Raw genomic sequence first — 24,076 nt, 5'->3', positions numbered from 1 at the left:
CTATTGTGGTTTTGTTGCCTAATCGTTAAGTGACGCCAAGGGGCGTGACAAAGCGGTGGAATGTGACGAGTTGGGATGAGAATGTGTTGCCATAGCAGTACATTGCTTTGCTTCTGTGTCGGTGCTCCTGTCTGTGTCTCCGAACTGGGGCCTGCTGACTGTCATCTACTGTAGGTAATACACACTGACAATGGATAAGTACCTCATACACCCCCACTTTGAAACATCCGAACTATCCCTTTAACCACTTGAGAGATTTTAAAAATGAAAATTCGCCTGCAGTTCATCAGCAGGTCAACACTCAACTACTACTCCATCACTGTATTTTGCAATTATATTTCACCTTTTACTGTAGATAGAATCATTTGATTTCAGCCATTTATTGGGAGTGACTAAAACCAGTGACCTTGCACTAACCTGAGAAATATACACACGTTCTGATTTACCTTGAACCCATCAACAAGCTGCAGATCCAAACGCTGCTTCTCCTCTTTGTACATCCAGCTTAGCTTCTGTAATTTACTGACCCTAATATCACAGAAAAGCCTCTATATAAGTCTGTTATTGAAGCCATGTTATCTCGGATTCTCCTCTCAGACAAAGCTCTTTACCAGGCTTACACTTCGGTCCGCTCCATTTCATCAGCTCGCTAAAGCAGTTTGGCTCAAGGGCTCAATGATGAGTAATAGCATATGGTGGAGTTTGTTCTGAATTATGGGAATTGGTCATTTGTGCAAATGCAAAGAGGAAAGAGATTTGCGGTCCACAAACGGAGGCAGGTTTTATGAGCAGAGCAGATCTTTATCCTATTGGAGCAGCATTTTCCAGCCCACAGTGTTGATGTGACTCTCCACTTGTGCTGTCAAGTGGATTTCTACCACCCCAGATGTTTCAGCTCACCCTCTAATTTACAGCCTAACCATCAATCTCAGCAACAATAAACTAATGGGTGGGATGGTGGAGCCTGCTGGCTTGAAACAGAGTGGTCAGAGTCCAAAAACTCCAGGCACCTAACAATCAGACTTATGGAGCCACTGACCGCGCTGGCAGGAAGCTGATTATGAGCAACAACTGCAAAACACAAATGCAAAATTACATGTTTCTCTTCTGACGTAGTCCTATCAGTTCAGACTCGCTTGTCTCCAACTTCACAGAGACACAAAGACGAGTATCATACGCTTTTTAGAAGCTTTTCATTGGCTTCCCATATCAGTTTGAGTCTTTTACGCAATAAGAGCCTGATGAGCTCAAGTAGATCTGCATTTGCAACAATTTAAAACAAGAAGTGATTGACTCTTTTATAGATTTTTGCTTCTGTGCACAGAAATTACCTGTCAATGTTACTTGTTAGCCACTTTGTGTGACCTTTGCCTTAGTCTATGCTTTAAAGAATATGTTGCTGTTGTTTGAATTCATTTTTAATGTTTTGTAAAGCTATTTGTAGTGGAAAAATATAAATTACAGTATCTTTGACAGCAGTTGCACCTCTTTTTGTCTTTCTTGCAATGAATGTGTGTTTCTGCCTGTTAGTGGACGAGTAGCCAAGGAGGTGATAGAAGCCAGCTCAAAGATTCAGAGAGAGCCACCAGACGTGCGCAGGTAAGGACAACTAACAAATCACCTGCACTCTCTCACACAGTTATTGCCTGTGTGCTTATTAATACCCTGCTACTGAGGCATATTACAAGTAAAGATGTAATTATCATCCATTTATGGAATTGAAAATGTGCAAGTACAGATTGTGACAATAGAGCAGACATGCTCTGATTGTGCGAGACAATACGCATCTCAACGTAACGCACAAAGCAGTCAGCGTAGTTGTTGTTTGTGTTTTCAGAGCCCAGTTTGGTCAGAGTCGAAGTTTCAGCTCTCTGAGCCATAAAAACCTCATCATGAACATGGAACCGCTGGTACCTGCACTGCCCTCCCCCAACGAGTACGAAGAGACGGCCACAGACAATGGTAGGATGTTAACACACACACAAACACACACACACACAGACCTCTGGCGCAGACCTCTGGAAAGTCACATGGGGTCTCCCTTGTGTACGAAGTAGCACATGCACATGCACAACCCTCAGACAGAAAGCGTTAATTGAGCAGCTGATGCTCCCATCCCTCCATCAGTCTTGTCTCCCTGGAGACGGCAATTGCAGCAGGCTAAAAATAAGTTTACCACCATGCCCGTGTGTGTCTGTGTGTCTGACTTTGTGTGTGTTATACAGAAGAAGGTACACGGAAACAGAGCCAGCTTGTGTTGGAAAACTCAATTAGAAGTTATTTGTTTGGCTCCAAAGTGTCTGTCTCTGTTTAAGTCCTTGTATGTTTCTCTGTGAACATGCAAGCTCTTATGTGTTAATTCTCCTGTATATGGGTGTTTGTGAATATTAGTGGTTGCATCATAATAGCATGAGTTTAGCACATCCATGCTCAGCTATATTATCTGCAGTGAGCCCTGACACAGGGTGTGTGTGCGTGTGTGCATAATTACCCTTCTCCTTTCTGTTCTGTCCTATTTTTAGCATTATATTCTGTTTGTGTGTTATTAGTTCTGACGTCATATAGTGTCCTTGGACCCCTTAAAAGGCCCTATAAAAGCCCAATTCAAGCTATTATACTACTACTACTACTACTATTATTATTTTTTTTTCTCTCATTTTACGAGTTCATTATTTCCTAATAATTTCCTATTAAATTCCTAAAATGTTTCCAGGAAAGAACTATGCAATTTTAAATTATAGTGAAAACAGGGTTTTTTGTTAAATAAATACATTATATATAATTTAAATTTAAGTAAATATTCATTAATTATACATTTATTATTGGAAACATAATTCCCCATTTTTGTTGAATTGTATGCTCATCTGTGTTGTATGCAACATTTTCATGTTGTTTGCAGCTGACTAAAAGACTTAAATTTAAGCCAACAATTGATTAAAACAATTACTTGGAAGTGCACCAATCAAACAGTGTATGCATTCCCTATTATATATATTTCATAGTTCTTTCTAGAAAATGCTTAACAGATTATTTAGAAATGATGTAGGAGTGCGTAGCCATAGTGGTGGGGTGTATTTCAGTTAAGCTTTCCATCAGCTGGCCTGTTGACACCTGGCTCACAGCTGAACTTGGATCAGTTCTCTCCCCTTGAGAGGGTAGAGGAGTATCTGATGAGGGGATGTGGCCGAGAACAGCAACACTGCCCAGGAGAAAACCCAATCAAGCAGCACAGCGTAGTTGGTATTTAAGGGTTTTTCCCCCAAAGGCACCACCTTCCCCGAGTAGATTTATGTAGTCTATAAAAAGTACTGACATCACTGTGAGCTTTAATGTTTCCCTCGTGACATTTTTTGCATGTTATCGTTCTTCTCTGTCCCCTTTTCTCTCCATTATTATTCCTGACACTCTCCACTGTGACCTATTTCCTGATTACAGCATAAATCTTGTTGTTAGGGAGAAGATAGCAGGTATAGGGGAGAGCACATGGTCAGATTACACATGACAACACGAGAGCCGGGAGTTAAAAGAGATAGGAGAAGGAGAGAGGAGAAAATGGACTGTAGCGCTGAGAGGATGAACCAAGGTTAGGAAGGATGTGCTCCACAGGCTCAAGTTGGATAAAAGGATGTAGAGGACGGAGGAGTGGGTGTCGCAAAGCATAAGAGGAGGATGTGAGAGTGAATGTAAGACAAATTGAAGGTCATGTTACAGAAGAAATTGGATTTAAGAGAGGTGAAAGAAAAGAAAAGTTATGTAAATGTGTGTGAGTGTGTCTGGTAGTTTTGTTTTTAGAAGTAAGGGGGAAGTCAGGTGTCAAGTCAAATTCATAATCATGCTTTCAATAATAATGTTAATCCAACAAAAGAATTAGAAATATTATATAAATGATTGTAGTATTAATGCACTAACCCTGCATAACATCTCATTTTGTTTAGTTAGAAGCCTGAAGAATGTAAGACAGTACAAGTATTCAGATCCTTTACTGAAGTAAAAGTAGCAATATCGCACTGTGAAAATATTACACTGCAAGTAAAAGTCCTGCATTCAAAACCTTACTTAAGTAAAAGTATGCTAGTATTATCAGCAAAATGTACTTAAAGCTGGGGTCGGCAGCATTGGAGAAACCAGCAAGAGTGAGCTAGATTTTGAAGCCACTCCCCCACTATTATCATTATGAACATAAACATAGCCTTTTCAACAAATATAACAAAAATGATTTCTAAAGTACATTATTACTTGGCTTTGTTGAATACTTGATTCTGATTGGTCAATTATGGCTTTCTACGGTCTGTTATTTCTTTATAGCAGACCGTTGCTATGGATAACACACCGTTGCTATGGGTGCAGTTCTGATGTTGGACCCTGGAGGACCATTTTTGTGTCAAATTATTGATTTCTTAAGTAAGTAGCCGTGTAATATGAATGTTTACCCAAAAAATGCAGAGTACTGAGTGAGTGTCTGCAGACTCTCCTCTCAGGCTGAGCCACCACCCATCACTGGGTTAGAGCAGCCTGCAGCCTTAGAGACAAAACTCAAGCAAAAAGTGCCTCAAACCCTCCCTCTTGCTCGTAAAGCTTAATGCAGTGAGTGCTCGGCACTGTAGATGAGTGTATAAACATTTGTATCAACTCAGTCCAGTTTCTATCATCTAGATTTTGGCAGCGAGACACAGTTTAGAGAGATTTTAGTGCATAAATCCAGCTGAAACTATAAGGTGTGTGTGTGTGTGTGTGTGTGTGTGTGTGTGTGTGTGTGTGTGTGTGTGTGTGCGCGTGCGTGCGTGCGTGCGTGCGTGCGTGCGTGCGTGCGTGTGCGTTGGTCCATACTACTGGGTTAGTAGTATTACTAGTATTTACACCCCACCCCACCTTCTCTCTCCCTCCTCACTTCCTTCATTCTCACACATAGACCCGACCCGTGGCCTTTAGGCTTTCACACATGTACAGTATAATCATGCTGATGAGCCATCACTGTCTTCAAACTGTTCATAGACTTCTCTCTCTCTCGCCTCTTGTGACAGAATTTACGGCCATCGCCTCACTTTCCCCACCTCTCCTCCTCTTTCTGTCTTTCTCTCATGTTACCTCATCCCATTTAGAGGAAAATCAATTCTTCTTGGCTCAGGGTCAAAGAGCTGCAGCAGTAAGCATCCTGTCTCCATTGGTTAGTTTGGGAGGGGCAGGAGGTAGTCATCAAATCAAGGGCCTCATGCAGCACTGACAGGAAACAGGCTGAGTAATGACACCAGATTCAATTTAAAAATGTTTCCTTCTGCAGTTCCTGCTACTCTGCAGTGTATGCTCCTCAATAAAATGCAAGTCATTTTAGTTGTTTATTATTTCAAAAATTGTTGAACCATGCAACATTTTGGATGAATAATAGCTATTGATGGAAATGTTTTGGATTTTGGATTGGTTTGTGGCTTCGTCTGCAGTTCCAAATCAGATTCTGATGGATTCACTACATTTTACCCCGAATCGTCAAAGGCCCTGCATGGGTCAACCCAGAATTACCCAGATTTGGAAGATGACAAATTAGATGATAATGCTTTGGTCTATGGTCAATGTTTAACACCAGCCAGGTCTCCTAAAAATTACGTTCCCACACAATGAAACTACATTGTCAATTACGTTTCGAGGGAAACGTATTTTCTCCCAGATTACGTTTGTTTGTTGGTCGTGTCTAGAAGGTAGCCCGCAAATTGCAAAAATGTGCAAAAACTTGCAAAAAACACTCACGAGACTCGTTGCCCGACAACCTATCCTAACCTTAGCTATTCAAGGTCAATGCCTATTCTTAACCATCTCACGAGAGTTTCACAATTTGCATATGACCTTCTAGACACAACCTTGTTTTTGACGGAACACAAATATATTGCTAATAGTCCACGTAGGGAGGAGGTCCGGGTGGATGGTTGGGTCAACACAGGACTTTCACCCAGGAGTCTGCTGTAAATCAGTCAAAAGTCAGCGTATTTTAATTTACGTCCGGAAGTTAAATATCATAACAAACATACTTATCTTAAGCCAAACCATGATGTTTTACTAAACCTAACCTACTCACCTACTAAAGTAGTTTTGTTGTGTTTTTGTTTTGTTTTGTTTCAATTTACACGTGACATGTATGAAGTGCGACCGTAATCTGGGAGAAAATGTGTTTCCCTCAAAACGTAATTGAGAATGCTATTTATTTGTATGGGAATGTAATTTTGTAGGAGACAGGGTTGCTAACACTTATAAGTGGACTGAAAGTGAACTGACAATTTTAGAAGACAACTAAACGCTGAATAAGACACTTTTAGGCTACCAAATTATTAATATTAACTTTCATGAACACACTGTGAAAGTTGTAAGACAAAAACGCAGTAAAACTCCCAGACCGGACAACGTCGTGGTAGCAACCTGTCAATCACAAGGTAGCCACGCCCTAAAGCATACCCTGCTTTATGGTCTATTTGACTCTAAATGGGACCATAATTTCCTAAATGAACATCATGCTGTATTGACGAAGACTTGAAACTACCTATTGAGACCATAAACTCGTGTTTACAATGTTTACTGAGTTAATAAATCAAGTGAGAAGTAGGCTCATTTTCTCATAGACTTCTATACAATCAGACTTCTTTTTGCAACCAGAGGAGTCACCCCCTGCTGGCTGTTAGAAAGAATGCAAGTTTGAGGCACTTCTTCATTGGCTTCAATTTTCAGACCCCAGAGTTGCCCACTGAGTGAGATTAAGGCTGGTATATGCTTAAAATGAACTTGTGTCATCCAACAACATCGAAAGACAAAAGCCGTTAGAAAAATGGCCACAGTTGAAGGTGTCATAAAAAGTGTGGCGATACAATGAATTGTATAAATGGGGGAAAACCTGGTTGTAGACCCCAAAAGTGACAGAACTTGTGTGAAGAATAAATTATTTAAAAAGGAGAGAGAGGTTCAAATCCTTCCTACTTTGTCATCTTGACACATCCATCCTATCGCTGCATGAAGTGGGTGTGATTGTTGTATTGTGGTTTTGGAAAGTTACAGAAATTGGCCAGAAGAACTTCTCTGTTTAGCTCTCATTACACAAATGCTTCTGTCACTTTTTGCATGTATAACAAAGTGCAACACCATAAATGCCTTCTAGTAAATCATTCCCCATTTCAGCAGCTCATGCAACTAGTTCATTTCGACAACATCGGCACCTTTATACAGCCAAACGCTGACTGTTTTAAGAAGGCTGCTGGCTGCAAGGACTTTGGGATAAAGTGTCCTCGAGATGGTCTAGGATCACCGTCTATATTCAGAGCACTAATCTCAGCCATTAGAGGGGAAACAGGAAGCTGACCCAAGGTCAGTGCTGACCTTGCTCTGTTTGTACAGCCTGTCCCCTTCTTATCTACCAAAATCCATAAGCGCACACACATACTGCTTTTGGCTACAGCTATCACTCATGGGTGTTTCATGGGGATTAGACTTGAAATTCGTGTCTCACATTTGAGGCTTCATCCTCACTCCTGCCATCACTAAACACAACAACTGGGACCCTGGGAGTGATGCAACAAGTCTGCTTTTTTCCTCAAGCAAACTACTGTACAGTTAAATTCATATTAATGCTAGACTTCGTTCCTTCACAGTCCGCGCTTGTCTATCTGTAGTCAAATATTAGCTCTGAGAGATGTATTTGAGTGATTGAAGTTTGTCTCTGTCTGACAGTGTTGTAGCAGATTTACTGCAGCGTGAAACAGAAATAAATGCTTCTGATAGGAGGGAAAGGCAGAGATATAGAAAGACTTGCAGAGAGGAAATGAAAGTGATCCCCATCCCATCCTGGGTCAGGCCTGCCCCTTTGTAATCAGAGTTAGATTAGCTGCCCCTCTGCAGCTAGGACCACCTGGTTATATATAGAAACCGCAGCTTTGGGCCTGATCCTCCTCTAATGCCCCTCCACTCTTTGTTAACATCGCTGACATTCACAGGAGGGCCTGCTACGTCTGTGTACCAGAGAGAGAGAATGTGTCTGGTGTATGTCTCTCACCATCTCTCTCAGTGTGTATGTAAAGGCGTGTGTGTGTTCATACCCATCCCGGCCTCAGAGCTCAGCTGGCTGCCCGGTCAGTCGGGGCGTGGGGGTCTCACCGCAGACAGCTGGCTTTGAGGTTTGTCATCAGATCTGAACGATGGAGGTTCTCGAGCACAGAAACAGCAGTGATGTTGGAGGCGGCCTCATGCAGAGTGGTATACAGCTGGGAGTTAGCGACCGACCCAACATAAGCGAAACCCTGAGCTGTGGGAGCCAGGGCAGGGCAGGGGGACTCGGGCTGGATGTGACTCCAACGAGGCTGGAGGAAGAGGGCATGGAGGAGGGACAGGCCGGACCTCTTGAAGTGTTCCACCCAGGGGAGTCTACGGATGAGCGGGACACATCGATAGTAGTGGCTGAGGCCTTGAGGTGCCAGGTTAAGATAACAACACGGCGGAGCGTGCATCTACGTATAGCCAATCACACGGCCCGGGATGTGTATGTACGGCTGGTGGGAAATGGGGGACGCATCGCCGGAATCAGTGCTGGAATTCAGAGAAATCTGCTGGAACAGAGTAAGATTGGGTGGCAAAGGCAGAAATACATCAAGATATACATACAAGTTTATTATAGTGCATCTTTTGTCTTGCAGTTACGTAAAGTTTAGTGGCATTCAGTGAAGTTTCATTGAACTGTGCATTTCCTCAACACATCACATGAAAACTGAAGTACAGGCCTTTCCATACCTCTAGTGTGATGTATCTCTATATTTAAATCAGTATCGAAGAATTTAAACGTGCAGTAAATGTATGAGCTAGTTCAGCCAAGCAGTTGGGTTGCCAGGTTTGTTGTGGCAACAGCGTGGTGCAAACTGTGAGTATAATCCGTCAAACATCCTGAGACCCTTTTAATGTGCGTGTGAGTGTGAGTGTGAGTGTGAGTGAGTGAGTGAGTGATATTGAGTAGTAGGCAACATGCACAAACTTAGTGTGTTGAAGTAACTATGCATTAAGAAACCATTAATACCTAGTATAAGACAATACTTTAGTATTCTGTGTTTTCTGTGTGGGTGTGTAAAATATATTTAGAGAGAGGCGGCAAATATTTGTAGTAAAACAACAAGTAGGATTTGGAGATTTGTGAATTGAAGATTTGAATGCAGCACCACAGAGGAGAGCTTCTACAACACTGAATTATCATCTTAAAAGTTGGTTATTTCCATGCTTTTATTTCAGTTTAAGTTTTATAAGACCATTTATGAGGTGGAAAAGTTTCTTGACTTTAAAACCAACGTAAACATTTTGAGTCATTTCACAAAGACACATTTAAAGGGACTGTGTAGGATTTGGCGGCATCTAGTGGTGTGGTTGCAGATTGCAACCAACTGAGTACCCCTCCGCTCACTCCTCCCTTTGCAAGACTAACGTGAGCCGCCGAGTTCAAACCCGTGATACCCCTCGCTCAGTGGCCATCCTTACCAGAATGACACTACTTTAGGAGTAACGGAAGTCAGACAGCGGCTGGCAATTCTGCAGTTCTGTGCTACTGTAGAAACATGGCAGGGCAACATGGTGGACTCCGTGAAGAGGACCTGCTCCCTCTGTAGATATGAAGGGCTCATTCTAAGCTAACGAAAACACAATGATTCTTAGTTTCAGGGGATTATACACTAATGAAAACATAGTTATGAATATTAAATTCCATTTTTGCTGATAGATCCCCCAAATGTTACACACTGTTCCTTTAAGAATAAAGCCTTATTAAAAAAGATAAAGAGATAAAGATAAAGATAAAAGAATGAATACTGATTTAACATGATATCTCCTTGTTGTTTTTATTTAATATTAGTGATAATTTGATGTACAGAAGGTCAGTAACTATACTCCCAGTATTCTGTATGAAATGTTTTTTAGGAATATGTAGACATTAAGATTAAGATAGGGTAATCAGGGTTCCCCTTCACTTACTGGCCTTATTTTGTTGGCGTATCTCCACCCTGCTGAAGTGTCCTTGACCCGACACCGAATCTTCATCAGGTTTAGCAATGATGCTTTACAGCTACTCCATCATAGTAGTAACAGGTGTTTAGTTGACAAGGTAGTAATCCCTAACATACATAAAGAGATATCTAATTGACAAAGAGAAGAGCTGACTAAACACATACAGTGACAGCTCTATTTGTGCACAGTTGCACAGATAAATATACTTTGGAGGTGTTTGGGTGTCAATGATGAGGTTGCATGCAAGATGAATAGCCTGTCAACACTTGGGAAAACCCTGCTCTGTGTGCATGAGTGTGTGTTTGTGTGTGTGTACGGTGGCCACACAGGAATGTAACACCTTGTAGTGTGAATCACCTCTTCTAAGGAGACGCTCGAACAGAAAGCCGACAGTAGTATAAATGGGAAAACAGCAGAGTGTGTTGTATGTGTTGAGAGGATTGCTACTTCTGACCCGGAAAAAGAAAACAGTTTCTTCTTGTGAAGTCAGGTTTATTTAGTCATGACGTGAAATGAACTTGGCTGCTCACATAGTTTACAGTAAATAATAATGTTGCCATTTTCATATACTGATACAGTGTCATTTTGGTCAGCTAAAGCTATGCAATTAAACACCGCCAAAAACAAGCATTTAGTGTACACTTTTGTTTTTATGCCTTGGGAGCTGCCGGACTGCACAATGGTTGTGAATGAGCTTTTAACGGAATATAGTATAGAGAGATAAGAGTAGAGTTTTTGAATGATCTTTGACCTGTCCTCTACCAAGACTCTCTAATGAGATGAATGCAGGAAGGGAAGAAGGGAAGTCATGACGTCACATCTGGGCTAGCCTCCATTCCACTAGCTTCTGTAACTCAATGCAATCCCTGACAAAATGAAGCAGCATATTCTTAGACAAATCTCCATCCATACAGCAGTTTCTATAAGAAACTGAAACCTTTGTGATTTTAACAAAGTTAAATGAGGTTTACTATATGAGCACAGAAAAAAAACTGAACTGAAGTCCACAAACGTCCCCCCACCAACATCATCACATCGCACACCACAGGACTAATGCTGGAATAGTTTTAAATAAGAAAATGTGCGATAATACCTTTACAGCAAGTGCAATAGTAGTTGGATATGCCAATTTTGTTTTAATCTTTCGTCTGATCGTGTGAATGTACGTGCATGTGAGGAGAGTTGAATGTGCCGTTTTAAGAGCTGCGCAACAGATTTCGTTGTACAATTTGTGCAATGACAATAAATGCGTTCTATCTATCTTCTAAAAACTACAGCTCCCATGAAGAAACTACAAACGTGGCAGTTCGGGACCTTACTCATCATATCTTGATTTGGTCCATAGCCATAAAATTCATCAACATTCTCTTCTAAAGTCATTTTTTCAACTTTCTAGTTGTAATCTCTGCTGGCTAAAGTCACCTGTAGTCTACAGGACTCTGTCTGTCCTGCTGTTATTATAGACATGTCTGAGCTAACCAAGACCACTTGATCCTTGAATTATCTAGACATATGAAGCGAGCCACACAACATACTGTACGAGAAAGGCTGTTCCAAGGCTGTCCAGTTTCCCTTTGGTTCTCTGTCTATTTTCGATTCAATCCATTAGCTATATAGACTTATACCTGAGGGTCACAGGGGACCCGAGAGCTGGGGTTCACCTTGGACAGGTCGTCAGTTAATAACAGGGTTGACACATAGAGACAGACAACCACTCACATTCACACTACGCAATTAAGAGTAGCCAATTAACCTAACCTGCACGTCTTTGGACTCGCTCCTTAAGGGCCTTTCTTTGTGGAGTGTGCATGTTCTCTCGGTTTCCTCCCACAGTCACAGTCCAAAGACCTGCATGTCAGGATAACAACTCTAAATTGCCCGTAGGTGTGAATGTTTGATTGCCTGGCAACCTGCCTCTCACCCCATGTCAGTTGGGAACCGCCCCAGCCCTCCTCCCAACACTCAAGGATATGCGGGGGTAACTAATGGATGGATGGATTATGAGTATTCATCACATTCAGCCTGTGGCCTCTTTTGCTCAGAGACTCGTTGTTTAGGATTTTTAGCTTTTTGTTTAAGTTTGTTCTCTTAATTGGAAAAATTGGCAGGAAAGCCTCATAAGTTTCACTTACAAATTATAGTCAGCTAAGATCACACATGTATTCTCTAACAGTTTTTGCGATTGCTTACAAACTTGTTGCAGAATTTGACTAATATTTTGTCAAAACTCTACACACAAAACAAATAAGACACAACACTGGGAGATAAACATCTCACTTTTATGTCAAAATGAAACTATGCAATCAAAACCGTTAGAATGTTATTTAATCTCCTTCACGGCAAGCTAGTATGACATGGTTGGTACCAATGGATTTCTTCGGTTTTCTAGTTTCAGATGATACCAGCATCTTCACTAGCTTTAAAACTGAGCCCACTACAACCTAAAAATCACAAGTTGCGTTAATGCGTTAAAGAAATTAGTGGCGTTTAAATGAATTTGCGTTAACGCTTATTATCGCGTTAACTTTGACAGCCATAGTTTTTACGGTTGGTGCCTTTGTTTAAGGCTTGTTTACAAAAGTTAAGGTTTTGACGCTTTTGTCTAAGCATACACTTTTAGTGTGTAAGCAATCAGTTGCACAACACTTTATACAGTATCATCAACATCATGCATTGTATGTGCCTTTTTTATAAACTTGGAGTATAATCGTCTCCTCTTTTTCTTCACTGAAATACAGCTACTTTAACACATCAAACATACGTCCAACCAATGTGTGAAAATCTCCTTTATTTCGAATTTTTTCTGTAAAATAAATCTGTATTCTATTACAAGTCTGTCTCGCCCTGTATGCAACTGTGCACTGTAAGAAGATGGATTATGATAAATTCAGACTATCACTGGCCAAGTCTGGTGCAATATTTTACTAAAGCAGCAACCAGAAATGTTCAGATGTTGAGTTACTACTTCCTGCTTCTGCTCCTTCTTCCATGTTTCCAGGTTTAATGCCCCCCTCTCTCTCTCTCTCTCTCTCTGAGTTCATCCACTCGTTGCCTTTTTGCTGACTCTGTTTCCATGGTAGCTGTCACCACTCGTTCCTCAGGTTTTATACTCCCTCCTTCTCCATCCTTCTTTAATTTCTCTCAACTCAGAGTGGAATCAGTTGACATGGTAACTGATTAGTCAGTTTGGCCTTGAGGTTAAAAAAAACTCCTGTCTCACCATGATTTCTTTGATATTTCAACCTTTCTTTCTTGACAATTTTTAGCATTGTGTGTGTGCATCTATCTACACACACACTACGTCACAACAGCAGGAATGACTGTTACACTGCAGCATCATTTTTATTTTAATAGAGCTATAAATTGAAATCCTCCTGCGTCAACACAATGAGAGTTCAAACTGTATCATGAAGTCCATCACAGCCTGAACTGTATTACTCACACTCAATGTCCCCTGCCAGCATCCGCAGGCCAAATGGGATGACTTAAAGCTGCGACTCGCTTGGAGCCAAGCAGATGTGAACACTTATATAAATAACCATTTTGGTGTCAACTAATAGTATAATTGTCCTCTCACATTTCCAGGGTTGAGGCGAGGTTGAGTATCATTTTACATGTCAGTATTATGGCCGATATCTGTGGGTGCTCTATCCTTAAGCAATACGGGAACGCCATCATGTGGATAAAGTGTTCAACTGCAGCATATATAGCTACAGCTGAGGGTGGCCCTTTGTCCCAGTTACATACTAAATACAGTAACTGTGTTTAGTGTACGTGACACTATGAATGATATATGAACAAACCCCTGTGTAAAAAACTCCAGAATATAGATAGGAACGAAACTGGTGCTGCTGAAGTGGGGATTTCTGCCTCAGAGTCGGAAGAAAACAAACAAATTTTGAGAAAACGGCCTTAAAAATAATTGTAAAATCTCATACATTTTGCAAGACACTACAATTTTAACTAATAGATATCACCATGAAATGTCCCCAGTTGATTACTTACATTTAAGACAATTATTTTTGATATTACAAGTTTTCTGAAATTTTATGTTTAAATATGCAAATGAGGCATTATCCAACTTTTGGTGAATTTTGGAGGTGGTGACTCCCCTTAAAAAGAAAGAAAGAAAAGGGACAGTGTGATATTTTTTTGCATTTACTGTAGACTGTAGTACCTAGTGTATACAATATATAGTGTTAGTATAACGCATAGAATATGGAATTAGGACAATGTAGAAAAAGTATTACTAATGGTAGGTAACAGCCAAAATCTTATGATTTCTCCTTCTTAGTTGAATAAGAAACCTTCAGCTTTACTAACTTTGCTAGCTAAACATATGACATAATACAGAATATCCAATTTGCGTGAGAAAAGACTAAATAGAAAACATTTTACCAGTAATAAGTTCTTCAGCCTGACCCATGAGATGACCGATGTGATGTAAAACATGTTTCTTTTGTGTTTTTCCCCTCACCAGGTGTTGTTGCTGTGAAAGACTCTGTCCCCTTGTCTCCTCTCAAACCTTCAGCTTCACCTGCAGACGCAGAGCAACAAAGTAATGAAGGAGGAAACTCTGCTTTAGGCAGCGACCTGCAGCCTCCTCGTGTTTCCATGGAAACCTCAAATCTCCGACCTCAGACGCCCAAAGCTGAAGATGAAGTGGAGGAAGACGACGAGGCCAGCGGCCCACTCACTATTTCTGAGCTTGTCTACAGGTCTACAGAGTTTTATTACGCAGCTATAATCAATATTTTACAATAACTGTTTCATCTCTTTCAGCTCATTGTGTTTTTTATTTTCCTGCTCGCAACTTTACTCTTTTGATTCACTTTAACTGCTCTCATAGCATCGTTTTTTGGTCGCAGTAGGCAGCTGTTTTCAGTGAAAAAGCCCAAAGTTAAAAACCCACTGTACACTATACTTGCTCAGCACCAAGCAGAGGACAGACAAAGACAAACGTTAGCAACCAGCTGGTGAACATTTAGCAGCTTAAGAACCAGATATTTCCCTCAGGAGTTGGTGGAGACCAAAAACAGAGCTAAAAAGAGTCTGAAACGTGACTCTAAATAAATGTTAATGTCCTCCATATCTGCTGGATGTGTAAATAAGTCACTGTTTGCTTACAAGTTCGCCAAATCAACTTAAAGGCTGATAATACTATACATGTCAGTGTTGTGTTTACCGCTTGTTTCTGCTGCACCAAAGTGGCAAGTCTAAGTTTACGTAGCTACTTCATAAAACATCTCTAAAACTAGAGACCATCTTGCAAAAGGATCACACCAGCCGTGACGCCAAATCAGGCCAGGGTTGTAAAAATCATCACTTCCTACCCCCCTACTTTCGGTGCCCTTGCTTGGACCACACCCATCTTCAAACTTGGCCTTAATTTTGATCTCAACTACACACATGTATAGTTTTGTGACTGCATCTTGCACAGTTGTGACGCTACACATTGACAGAATCTGTCCACAGACAGACAGAAACATAAACACCTGGTAAAGTACTCAAAAGAACTTCTGTGCTAGTTCCCGCTACAGTAGATGTCTGCAGAAGCACGTTTTGTGGTCCTGCAGACACAAAAAAGTAAATGTGATACTACTGTAGATGTTATATCTCAAGTTTATGCCACATCCAGCACTATACATAATGTTATAATCACTAGAAATGTGGTGCTATGACTAGACAACATAGGTTGACATACCACAGAGATGGCTTACAACTCTTCACATTTATCCCCAGTATAGAAAATTAATAGTTAACAGTGGTAGATAACAGTGTAAGAGGTAAATTGACTCTTACAAGAGTGTATAACACTGCTGCTGTGCTGCCATCTAAGCAAAACACATGCAAAACCATTGTTTTCCTACATCCTACAGTGCACCTGCATGTCCTACTCTTTTGCAGCATGCTTTGTATTTTCTGCGCACTTGCCTTGCCATTTTTGTGGCAAGACATGTCTGTAGCATCCGTGTGAATGTCTCTTATGAGTTGAAACCTGCCTTTGTTATCAGGAAAGCAGGTCTGACATCACCCTTTGAGAAATGTCCCTTCTTCTTCTTCTTCTTCTTGTTTTAGGCCCTGGTTCATTCCTACTTATCATTTAATAATATGTGTTTTCTTTAAATATCTCCCCTCTCCTCTCCAGCCCGTGTGCCAGCATGCTACCCACCCCAGTGGAGGACAGTCAGGGCGGCGTCGACTTGCTCTTCTCCTCTCCGGTCCAGAGCCCCGCCCGGATGCTGAGGGAGCTCCATGCCGACCCCGACATCCAGGCGCAGCTGGAGGCTGAGAGGGAGCGAGACCGGGCCTACGAACGAACCAGATTGGCTACGAGAAGTCGAATGGGTGGCGTCCTGACCAGCAGCCTGCGCCTGCTCTCGTCCAATGAGAGAGTCAACGCATGTGTGCTGAGTGTGGCCCGCTTTGTTGCCGTGGTAATGGGCGTCCTGCTTGTCACTGTGCCCACACTGCTGCTACTTCTGGAGTCAGACATCGATGTGTCGTTCCTCCACGAGATCCGCCAGACGCCGGAGTTTGAGCAGTTTCACTACGAGTATTACTGCCCGCTCCGGCGCTGGATCCTGTGTAGGATCAGCATGGCCATGGAGAACCTCTGGTCAGACTGAGGAGGAGAAGGAGAGAGTGAGGAGTCACTGCAGGGGGAAACAAAAAGGCCCAAATGTCTGTCTTAACATGTCATTTAATCTTATATTCAACAACTGGTGAGACAAAAGAACCAGTCTGCCAATGTGATGAAATGATTTCACTTGTTTATCTTATGAGCAGGTGCAATGGATCTTTTGTGAGGGCTCAGTAGTAGATGTTTTGTTAGAAAGAGGCCTGACTTGGATTTACTGTCAGACCTCTTTGTACAACATAATTTCGGATTTAATTACACTGAACAAGTAGATTTGTTTCATCTCTTTGGCAGCATAAAGTAGTGTCTTGAAGAAAAGAGCGATAAGAGAGAAAGATTTTAATCATAGGATCCAATCACTTGTTAAGACACGTTTGGCAGTGATGAACTGAAAAGAAAGAAGACAAGAAATACTGTAAGTGTTTGAGGAAAAACCTGTGGAAGGGAGATATTCATAAAAATATTTAAAAAAAAGGGAAGTCATGGACAGAGAGAAAGTCAAAAAGTTTCAGAAATAAGTAGTTGGTTTTGTTTTAATAGAAGTTTTAAAGGTCTGTCCACTCCTGATGCTGACTAGCTGATGCAATGACTCTTTGGTAAATATCGCAAACCACTCTGATTGGTTCTCGCCCTCAGAGTGGAGCACCTGATTGGTCACAGAGCCCGTCAGTCATGACGGAGTGGGTGGGGACAGAAAGAGAAATGATGGATTTGTCACTGAACGCAACAATAGCCACAGTCAGAGGTACATTATATATATTTAAAAACAAAAGAGAAATATTGATAATTAATACCAATCTTAAATAAGTTGTTTTTAACGTTTTGTACATTTTTATGTGATCCAGATCTTTCAGGAATTTTTCAGTCAGAGGATCTACTTTGAGCTTATTTTGAAATTAAGAGTTTACAAAAGATTACAAAAAAAAGAGCAAATTTATTGACGTTTATCGGGGGGATGGGTGTTGAGAAATTTAAGATATTTTTTAAGACTACCGTCAGCGTTTGTTGACCCGGTAGCACCCTGGGTTTTTCCTACAGAGGCTATAGCACAAATCTTTTACACAGACCACAGATTACAACTGTTTCAGATTATGTGATGTCATTTTGGAAACAGGAGGGCAGCAGAGAAGAGAAACTTTGGTCCGTTTGTGATGATAAAACTGACTTGTTGTGTTGTTGTTCAACTTCTAAATGTCTTCTGAACTAAATATTAACTCACTAATTAAGGCTACTAGTGCATCTTTCAGTGTGTTTTAAGAGAGTTTGAACATAAAACGTATAAAGAAATGCTAAAGGAAGAAAAGGTTACATATAGGCTTATAATGAAAAGTTACCCTGTTGTGGATAAAACCGTGATTTTGGGTCAGTTGGTAGTCGATGGTGTGCTACTTTAGGAGAGCTCTGTGTGTGTTTCAGAGGGATTTGAGGTGATAGGACTGTGTGTATACTCCAACTACACTGCTGCTATGTGACACATTATGGGACAAGTGATGCGTTTAATGGTCTAAATCTCTCATACAGGTCTTTCTCTGGTCGTTTTCTGGTGAAGAAGATGTTGATCAGACTGAACGAACATGGTACAGTAGGAGTACAGTTGCAGGTATTTAACTTCAGCATTTTAGACCCTAAATCAAATTAGAAATGATCTGTAGCCATTTCTATAAAGATCTGTGATGTGTTCATCATTTGAATGACTGCAACTGTTTATAAACAGAGAACATGACGGTATTTTTTCTCATTTTAATGTCAGTGACCAACAAGTTATCAGGATAATGTGATTCTGGTTTGTGCAGATATATAAAGCTGTGTTCATGGACATTCACTGCTGATATGGCTGGGGTTCCCAAAACGTCTGGAGCGACGGCGTCAAAGATGAACATTATCAAGGTTAAAGGTCCAGTGTGTAGGATTTAGGGGGATCTATTAGCAGAAATGGAATATAATATTCATAACTGTTTTCATTTGTGTCCTCTTCACGGAGTCCATCATGTTGTACCACCATGTTTCTACAGTAGCCCAGAATGGACAAACCAAACACTGGCTCTAGAGAGAGCCTTTCACGTTTTTACGTTACCTGAAGGACACCGTAGTTCTCTTACACGCTTGGGAAGGCAGAGGTGAGCGGAGGGGTACTCAGTTGGTTGCAACCTGCAACCTCACCACAAGATGTCACTAAATCCTACACACTACTCCTTTAAAACCAATTTTTTTTCTTCTTTTTTTCTGATTATTTTATTTAAGAATCTCTATTTGGTACAGAAAAAAATAGACCCAAACTGTAGATGTGTTGGTCTTTGTAATACAGTATATAGTTTTGTGTACTTTTACAAAGTTGAGGTCACACTATGAAACGTAACAGAGACTTAAACAATGTAACCTCATGACTTGACTCATCATTGGGCTAAAGACTAAATCAGACTCCTGCAGCTCTGATGAGTAATTCCATCACTCACTTTTGGGAACTTACAGCCGTCGCCATGTGATTGTTCATCATACAGACAGTGCCTGTCAGTTACAGTATCGTGGCTCTGCGTGGAGACTATAGAACAGAGAGCTACAGAGATGAGAAACGACTTCAGATCAAATGAAAACAGATGTTTTTTAAAGAAGTTCTATTCAAAATGTAGTTCGATTTGGATCAACTTCTCAGGAAAGGGCATTAGAAGTTTATGTTCAAAATAACAAATATATGTCTAAAAAAAAAAAAATGCATCTAATCACAGCATAGTTTATCCATAACATTCATACAGTACATGTCTTGCCATTTATGAATATCCAAATACTTTATGTATTTATACCAAGTCTGCAGCTAGATATAACGATGGCTGCAGGCTGTCTGTGTTGTTGTAGCCTCATTTCACTCAATATGCATCCAAGAATATTACCCAAGTAATAGTCTCTACTTGAGCCCTACTTGAGAGCCAGTTCGGCCATCATAGCTGAACCTCCATACTGCTTTATGACAGAGCGGACAGTCTGCTATCAAAGTGGGAGTAGCAACATGGAGTCTAGATCAGCCAATCTCTCTACCAAAGCTCTCACACGGTATTTAGGCTCTCATAAAGAACTGAACTAAAGTTTATTTTCAGAAATCACTCTCCATACTCTTCGGCTGCAGTGCACATCACCATCGAAGCCCTCTCATTATAACCGATCAAATGTTGCTGCCTCATTATCAGCTGTGTCGTTGTGGAACTTTGTAAACGTTATGCATCAACGAGCTTTATGCATAATCGAAAATATGCAGTAACAACAGCTTATTTGGCACAAAGCATTTATTTTCCTACTACAGCACATGCACTGAGTTTCAATGCTGAAACCAAGCGAAGGGCCAAACCACTATGATGACGACGTTTGCATTTAACACCACAGACTCGATCATGACCTATCGTCCTGTCTTCATGTTTAACTGTTGCTCCTTCAGTAACACATGCAACCAAAATGCTCGAGCGATTCACTAATAGAGGTTTCTCTGTATAGGCTTTATGTACAGTTTGTCCCCAGCTTTGGTCCTTTATTTCTGTGCTTCATCCTCCTCTCACTAACCGGGGGTAGCTCTCTCTCTGACCTCTCAATGCAAATGGCATGACCTCATCTGTAAATACTGTGTTTATAGCTGTGGCAACAAAAAAAAAAAAAAAACCCAGTCTGGGTAAAGATTTCCTTTCTTTCTTCCCTCTGCGTGTCTCGTCCGTATACAGCGATCTAGATTTAGGCTTGGCTGTCTTGACCATCTTAGATGAATGCATGTTCTCTGTGTTTTTACCAAGAGGAGGAGGAGGAGGAAACAGATTGAGACATTTTCTCTCAATCAAAATGAGGCATCTGAGCAGTTTTGTGACCACATTTAAAAACCAAAACATGTCATGCAGTGTGCTTTGGGCTTCATTTTAACCATTGACTTGACAGGACTGAATAGTTGCTAATTCTGTTAGCTTCCTTTCAGTTGATCTAAAAAAAATGTCCTCAGCACAAAAAGGAGAACTTGAACTAGATCATTTTACAGTCTCTTAAATAGCAGCTCTAAAATATTAGTTAGCTTCATTGTGCTTTTGCTGTGTGTGTAAATCATTAAAGCCAGACGCTAAATGCTAACACCCTAACCTCATTGCTAACGGAGCATGCTATTAACTGAATTGATTGAATTCAGAAACATTAATCGTTTAGATGTTCAGTTTTTAAGATGTTTAAAAAAAATACTGAACCAAGTGGATGGAAAGTAAAACCTCGACTCATTGCAAACAACAAAAGGCCTTTTGGTTCTGTGATAAAAACAGATCTTTGGCCCCATGTGACACTGTAGCATTTTATTAGTTTGTAGCTCATTTATCAGTTTAGCCTTCCTGAGTTTAAAGGGGGATTTCACCCCTTTGAGATTTAGCTCTTGTTTTGAGCTCCTGAACTTTAGTTTCTGTGTTTCACAGCATATAGACGGACCGAGAGAACAACTTTTGTTGCCTGTACTTACATAAAACTGTGATTAAAAACATCATCACACACCAGTTGATGTCATATCTGCGGTATTACTAAGTTCCTGACATGAGTCAAGTATTTACAAACCTTAAATTGAATTACCTGCCTTTTAATTATCAGTTAAAATAAAACAAAAATGCTTTACAGGCAACTAACACCCAGAATTCAAAGCTGTTTAACTTACAAATACTGTTTTTGATTAATTTATTTAAGATTTTAAATATTTGAACTCAGGTCTACTATATGCAAAACTATTGGACATCACATGGTATAAGAGAAAAATAAGCTGTATTTTATTATATTATTTCAGTGTTGTGTGGGCATGTACAGTAGCAGATTCTCTTGCACGGTCACTTTGTTGTTTTTGATTGTTAGTCAAACTGATTTGTTGTTTTATTGGTTAGTCAGATTTTTTTTTTTGTCATTCAGTCTCTTTTCATAAGAAACTCTGGGAGATTTAATTTAAAGAAGAATCAGAAAAAAAATATGAAAAAAAAATCCCTAAGTAATGACCCCCTCTCTTCTGGGACAACCAAGCCTTATGAACTTTGTGAAGTGAAAATTTTGAATGTTTGTATGTTATAAAAGAAAATATGGATTGTTTTATATGTTAATACTGCCACAATAAAGCTCCCAATATATATTGAAATAAAGCGCCTAATGTGTGGATTATTTTTCATGTTTTTTTAACAAGTTAAATGATTGTGTTTAATTACTGAAGCATCCAAAAACATCTCAATCCATTAATATATAATTATTCTATTTCTCATTAATCATCCTGTTAGTGCACGTTGAAGTATGAAGCTGAGATTCTAGACAATTTCCCAAAACTTTCTCAAATCTGTGTCTCCCTCATGTGGTGTGAAAGTAAGATTGCACTTTGTGATGTCGTCTCTATGGTGATGTTTGTGTGATTTCTTGGATACAAGGTGTGTTCAAAGCTTTACCATCAAGACTAGACTCTAGTATATTACAGTTATTCTCTACTGGATGAGAAAATATGACGTCCAAAACTTCTTCATCCAAAGATTTCAAATAATCTACTCTACTATACCTACTCTACAAGAAGGACTGCACGGAAATAAACATAAAAGAGGAAATCTTTGTGGTAAGAGTGACTGTTGATTCTTCTAAGCTGGATCAGGCTGTAGTGTGTTGTGTTATGGCTTCAATAGACAAAATCATCTCTCAGTCATAAAGACAATAATAGGTGTATTGCATGATGATTATTTCTGTGTAGTGCATCAAATGGTTGTTTTGCTTCTTCTGTTTTAACAGGAGAGTGTAAATCATTAGTCTGATCATCAATTTCCTGGAAGGAAACTACACATTCGAAAAGCCAACAAGTGATCTCAAAGGAACAAAAGAAACCATGTAGGCTACGAGACGTCGTGTGGAGAAAGAAAATAACCCATGACAATGGAGAAATTGATTAAACATGAGCCACAGGTGAATTTTCAAGCAGCAAATCCAACTATGGAGACGTGTCCTGTGTCTGAACTCCTGGAAGACTCTGGGAATTGTAGGCAGAGCATCAACCTTCATCTTCTCAGTGACTCTCTCTTCAGTGAGCAGCAGAAGCTGAGGCATGTGTTGGACTGGGCTCACAGTTTCCTCAGCAGTGGCTCAGATGTTCACCACGAGTTCTGCAGAGCTGACAGCTTGATACTGGCCGATGAAGAGCGGAGGGAAACACAGAAAAAATCACCAGCATACAAGCATTCATCTGCAGCTAAATACTTTCATCCCATCTCCTGTGCAGCAAGTGGTAATGAAGCATTTGGACCTTTTACAGATGATCCCTGCATCCCCTTCTCCTTCACCCTCCCCTTTAAAGAGGAGTACAGAGAAACTCCTGAAAATATGAAAAGTATGGAGCTACAGGATCCCACCAATAAACAAACCCCTAGCCAAGAAAACAACTGCAAAACAAGCGGCCTGTTCATATCTAATCAAAGACAAGACATCAATTTATCAGACAGAAACACGAATCAAACAGATGGTGCAACCTGCTCAATCAAAGAATCCACATTATGCAGGAGCGATGTGGAGAGCAAAGTGAGTTATAAAACAGCTGGTGCTCAGTCAGAAGGAGACATATCAGGACATCAGATGGAGCTGAGCAAAGTAAAGGTTGATGGGAAGGTGGGAACACAGAAGGAAGCTGCGAAGGAGGAAACAGAGGATGCTAGGATGGGCAAAAGGAAGGGGAAGATGAATGAAGAATCTAGCTTGGCCTTTGCAGTGTATGCAGATAATAACATGAACAATGGTGAGATGGAAAATACTTCAAATCTCAGTCTTAGCTGCCATTTGAAAATACCACCAACTCTGACCATATATGAGCGGTACCAGCTTTGTGTGGATCAGTTGCATCACCTCAGACTAAGACAAAGCCAACATATCGACCCGGGATGCTTCACAGAGTCACCTGCAGAAGAGAGAAAGACGGAAGAGGAAATTGCACCACAAAATCCTGCGATTAAAAAACATCTAAATAAAGCAGGAAGCAAAAGAGTTACAGCTGCAGAAATGACAAAGAAGAGGAGTTCAGATGTCATTAATAAAAACCAGGACAGATCTCAATACAATAGAAGTAGGGCAACACCTACTGAGCACAGACAAACCAAACATCGTGACAATCTGACTGTGAAGGAAACACCTGCAGCCATTTGTGCAGAGAGAAACACTGTTACCAGCAACACACATTTGGACCTTGATAGCAACAAATGTGGTGAATTAAAAAGAACTGCAGGAGGCATAACCTCAACCCCTATGGGGCACATGGGGACTGCACCTGGTGCTGCACTCACCACAAACCAAGGTATATCATATGTGAAGGCCGATATTCATTACTTTAAAGTTAAAGGTGCTACTGATAACATTGATAACATCGTTAACATTCAGCCACTAGATGTTGCACTCTCCCACCCCTGTTCCTTTGCATTCACTTTG

At 40.5% G+C, this 24,076-nt stretch overlaps 2 protein-coding genes across 8 annotated transcripts in view; both read left to right on the top strand.

Annotated features, from left to right (window-relative positions):
- frmd3 (FERM domain containing 3) overlaps positions 1 to 21,774 on the top strand; it is a 72,680-nt gene extending 50,906 nt beyond the window's left edge. For all 5 annotated transcript variants that reach the window (XM_074637765.1, XM_074637767.1, XM_074637766.1 and 2 more), the window contains 4 exons: positions 1,531 to 1,599; positions 1,838 to 1,962; positions 14,489 to 14,726; positions 16,157 to 21,774. In XM_074637765.1, coding sequence (XP_074493866.1) covers positions 1,531 to 1,599; positions 1,838 to 1,962; positions 14,489 to 14,726; positions 16,157 to 16,637 — 913 coding nt within the window. In that variant the 3' untranslated portion in view covers positions 16,638 to 21,774. The remainder of the gene's footprint in view (positions 1 to 1,530; positions 1,600 to 1,837; positions 1,963 to 14,488; positions 14,727 to 16,156) is intronic.
- Positions 21,775 to 22,044: 270 nt separating this feature from the next.
- rasef (RAS and EF-hand domain containing) overlaps positions 22,045 to 24,076 on the top strand; it is a 37,736-nt gene continuing 35,704 nt past the window's right edge. For all 3 annotated transcript variants that reach the window (XR_012594253.1, XM_074637756.1, XM_074637754.1), the window contains exons 1-2: positions 22,045 to 22,229; positions 22,400 to 23,945. Coding sequence is in view for 2 of the 3 variants with exons in the window: in XM_074637756.1 (XP_074493857.1) it covers positions 22,535 to 23,945 (1,411 nt within the window). In the remaining variant the exon portion in view is untranslated. The remainder of the gene's footprint in view (positions 22,230 to 22,399; positions 23,946 to 24,076) is intronic.

This window comes from Sebastes fasciatus, chromosome 6 (genome assembly GCF_043250625.1).
Source record: "Sebastes fasciatus isolate fSebFas1 chromosome 6, fSebFas1.pri, whole genome shotgun sequence".
Classification (NCBI taxonomy): Eukaryota; Metazoa; Chordata; class Actinopteri; order Perciformes; family Sebastidae; genus Sebastes; species Sebastes fasciatus.
Note: the sequence above shows the minus strand (reverse complement) of the source record. Positions and strands in the feature narration are given on the sequence as shown.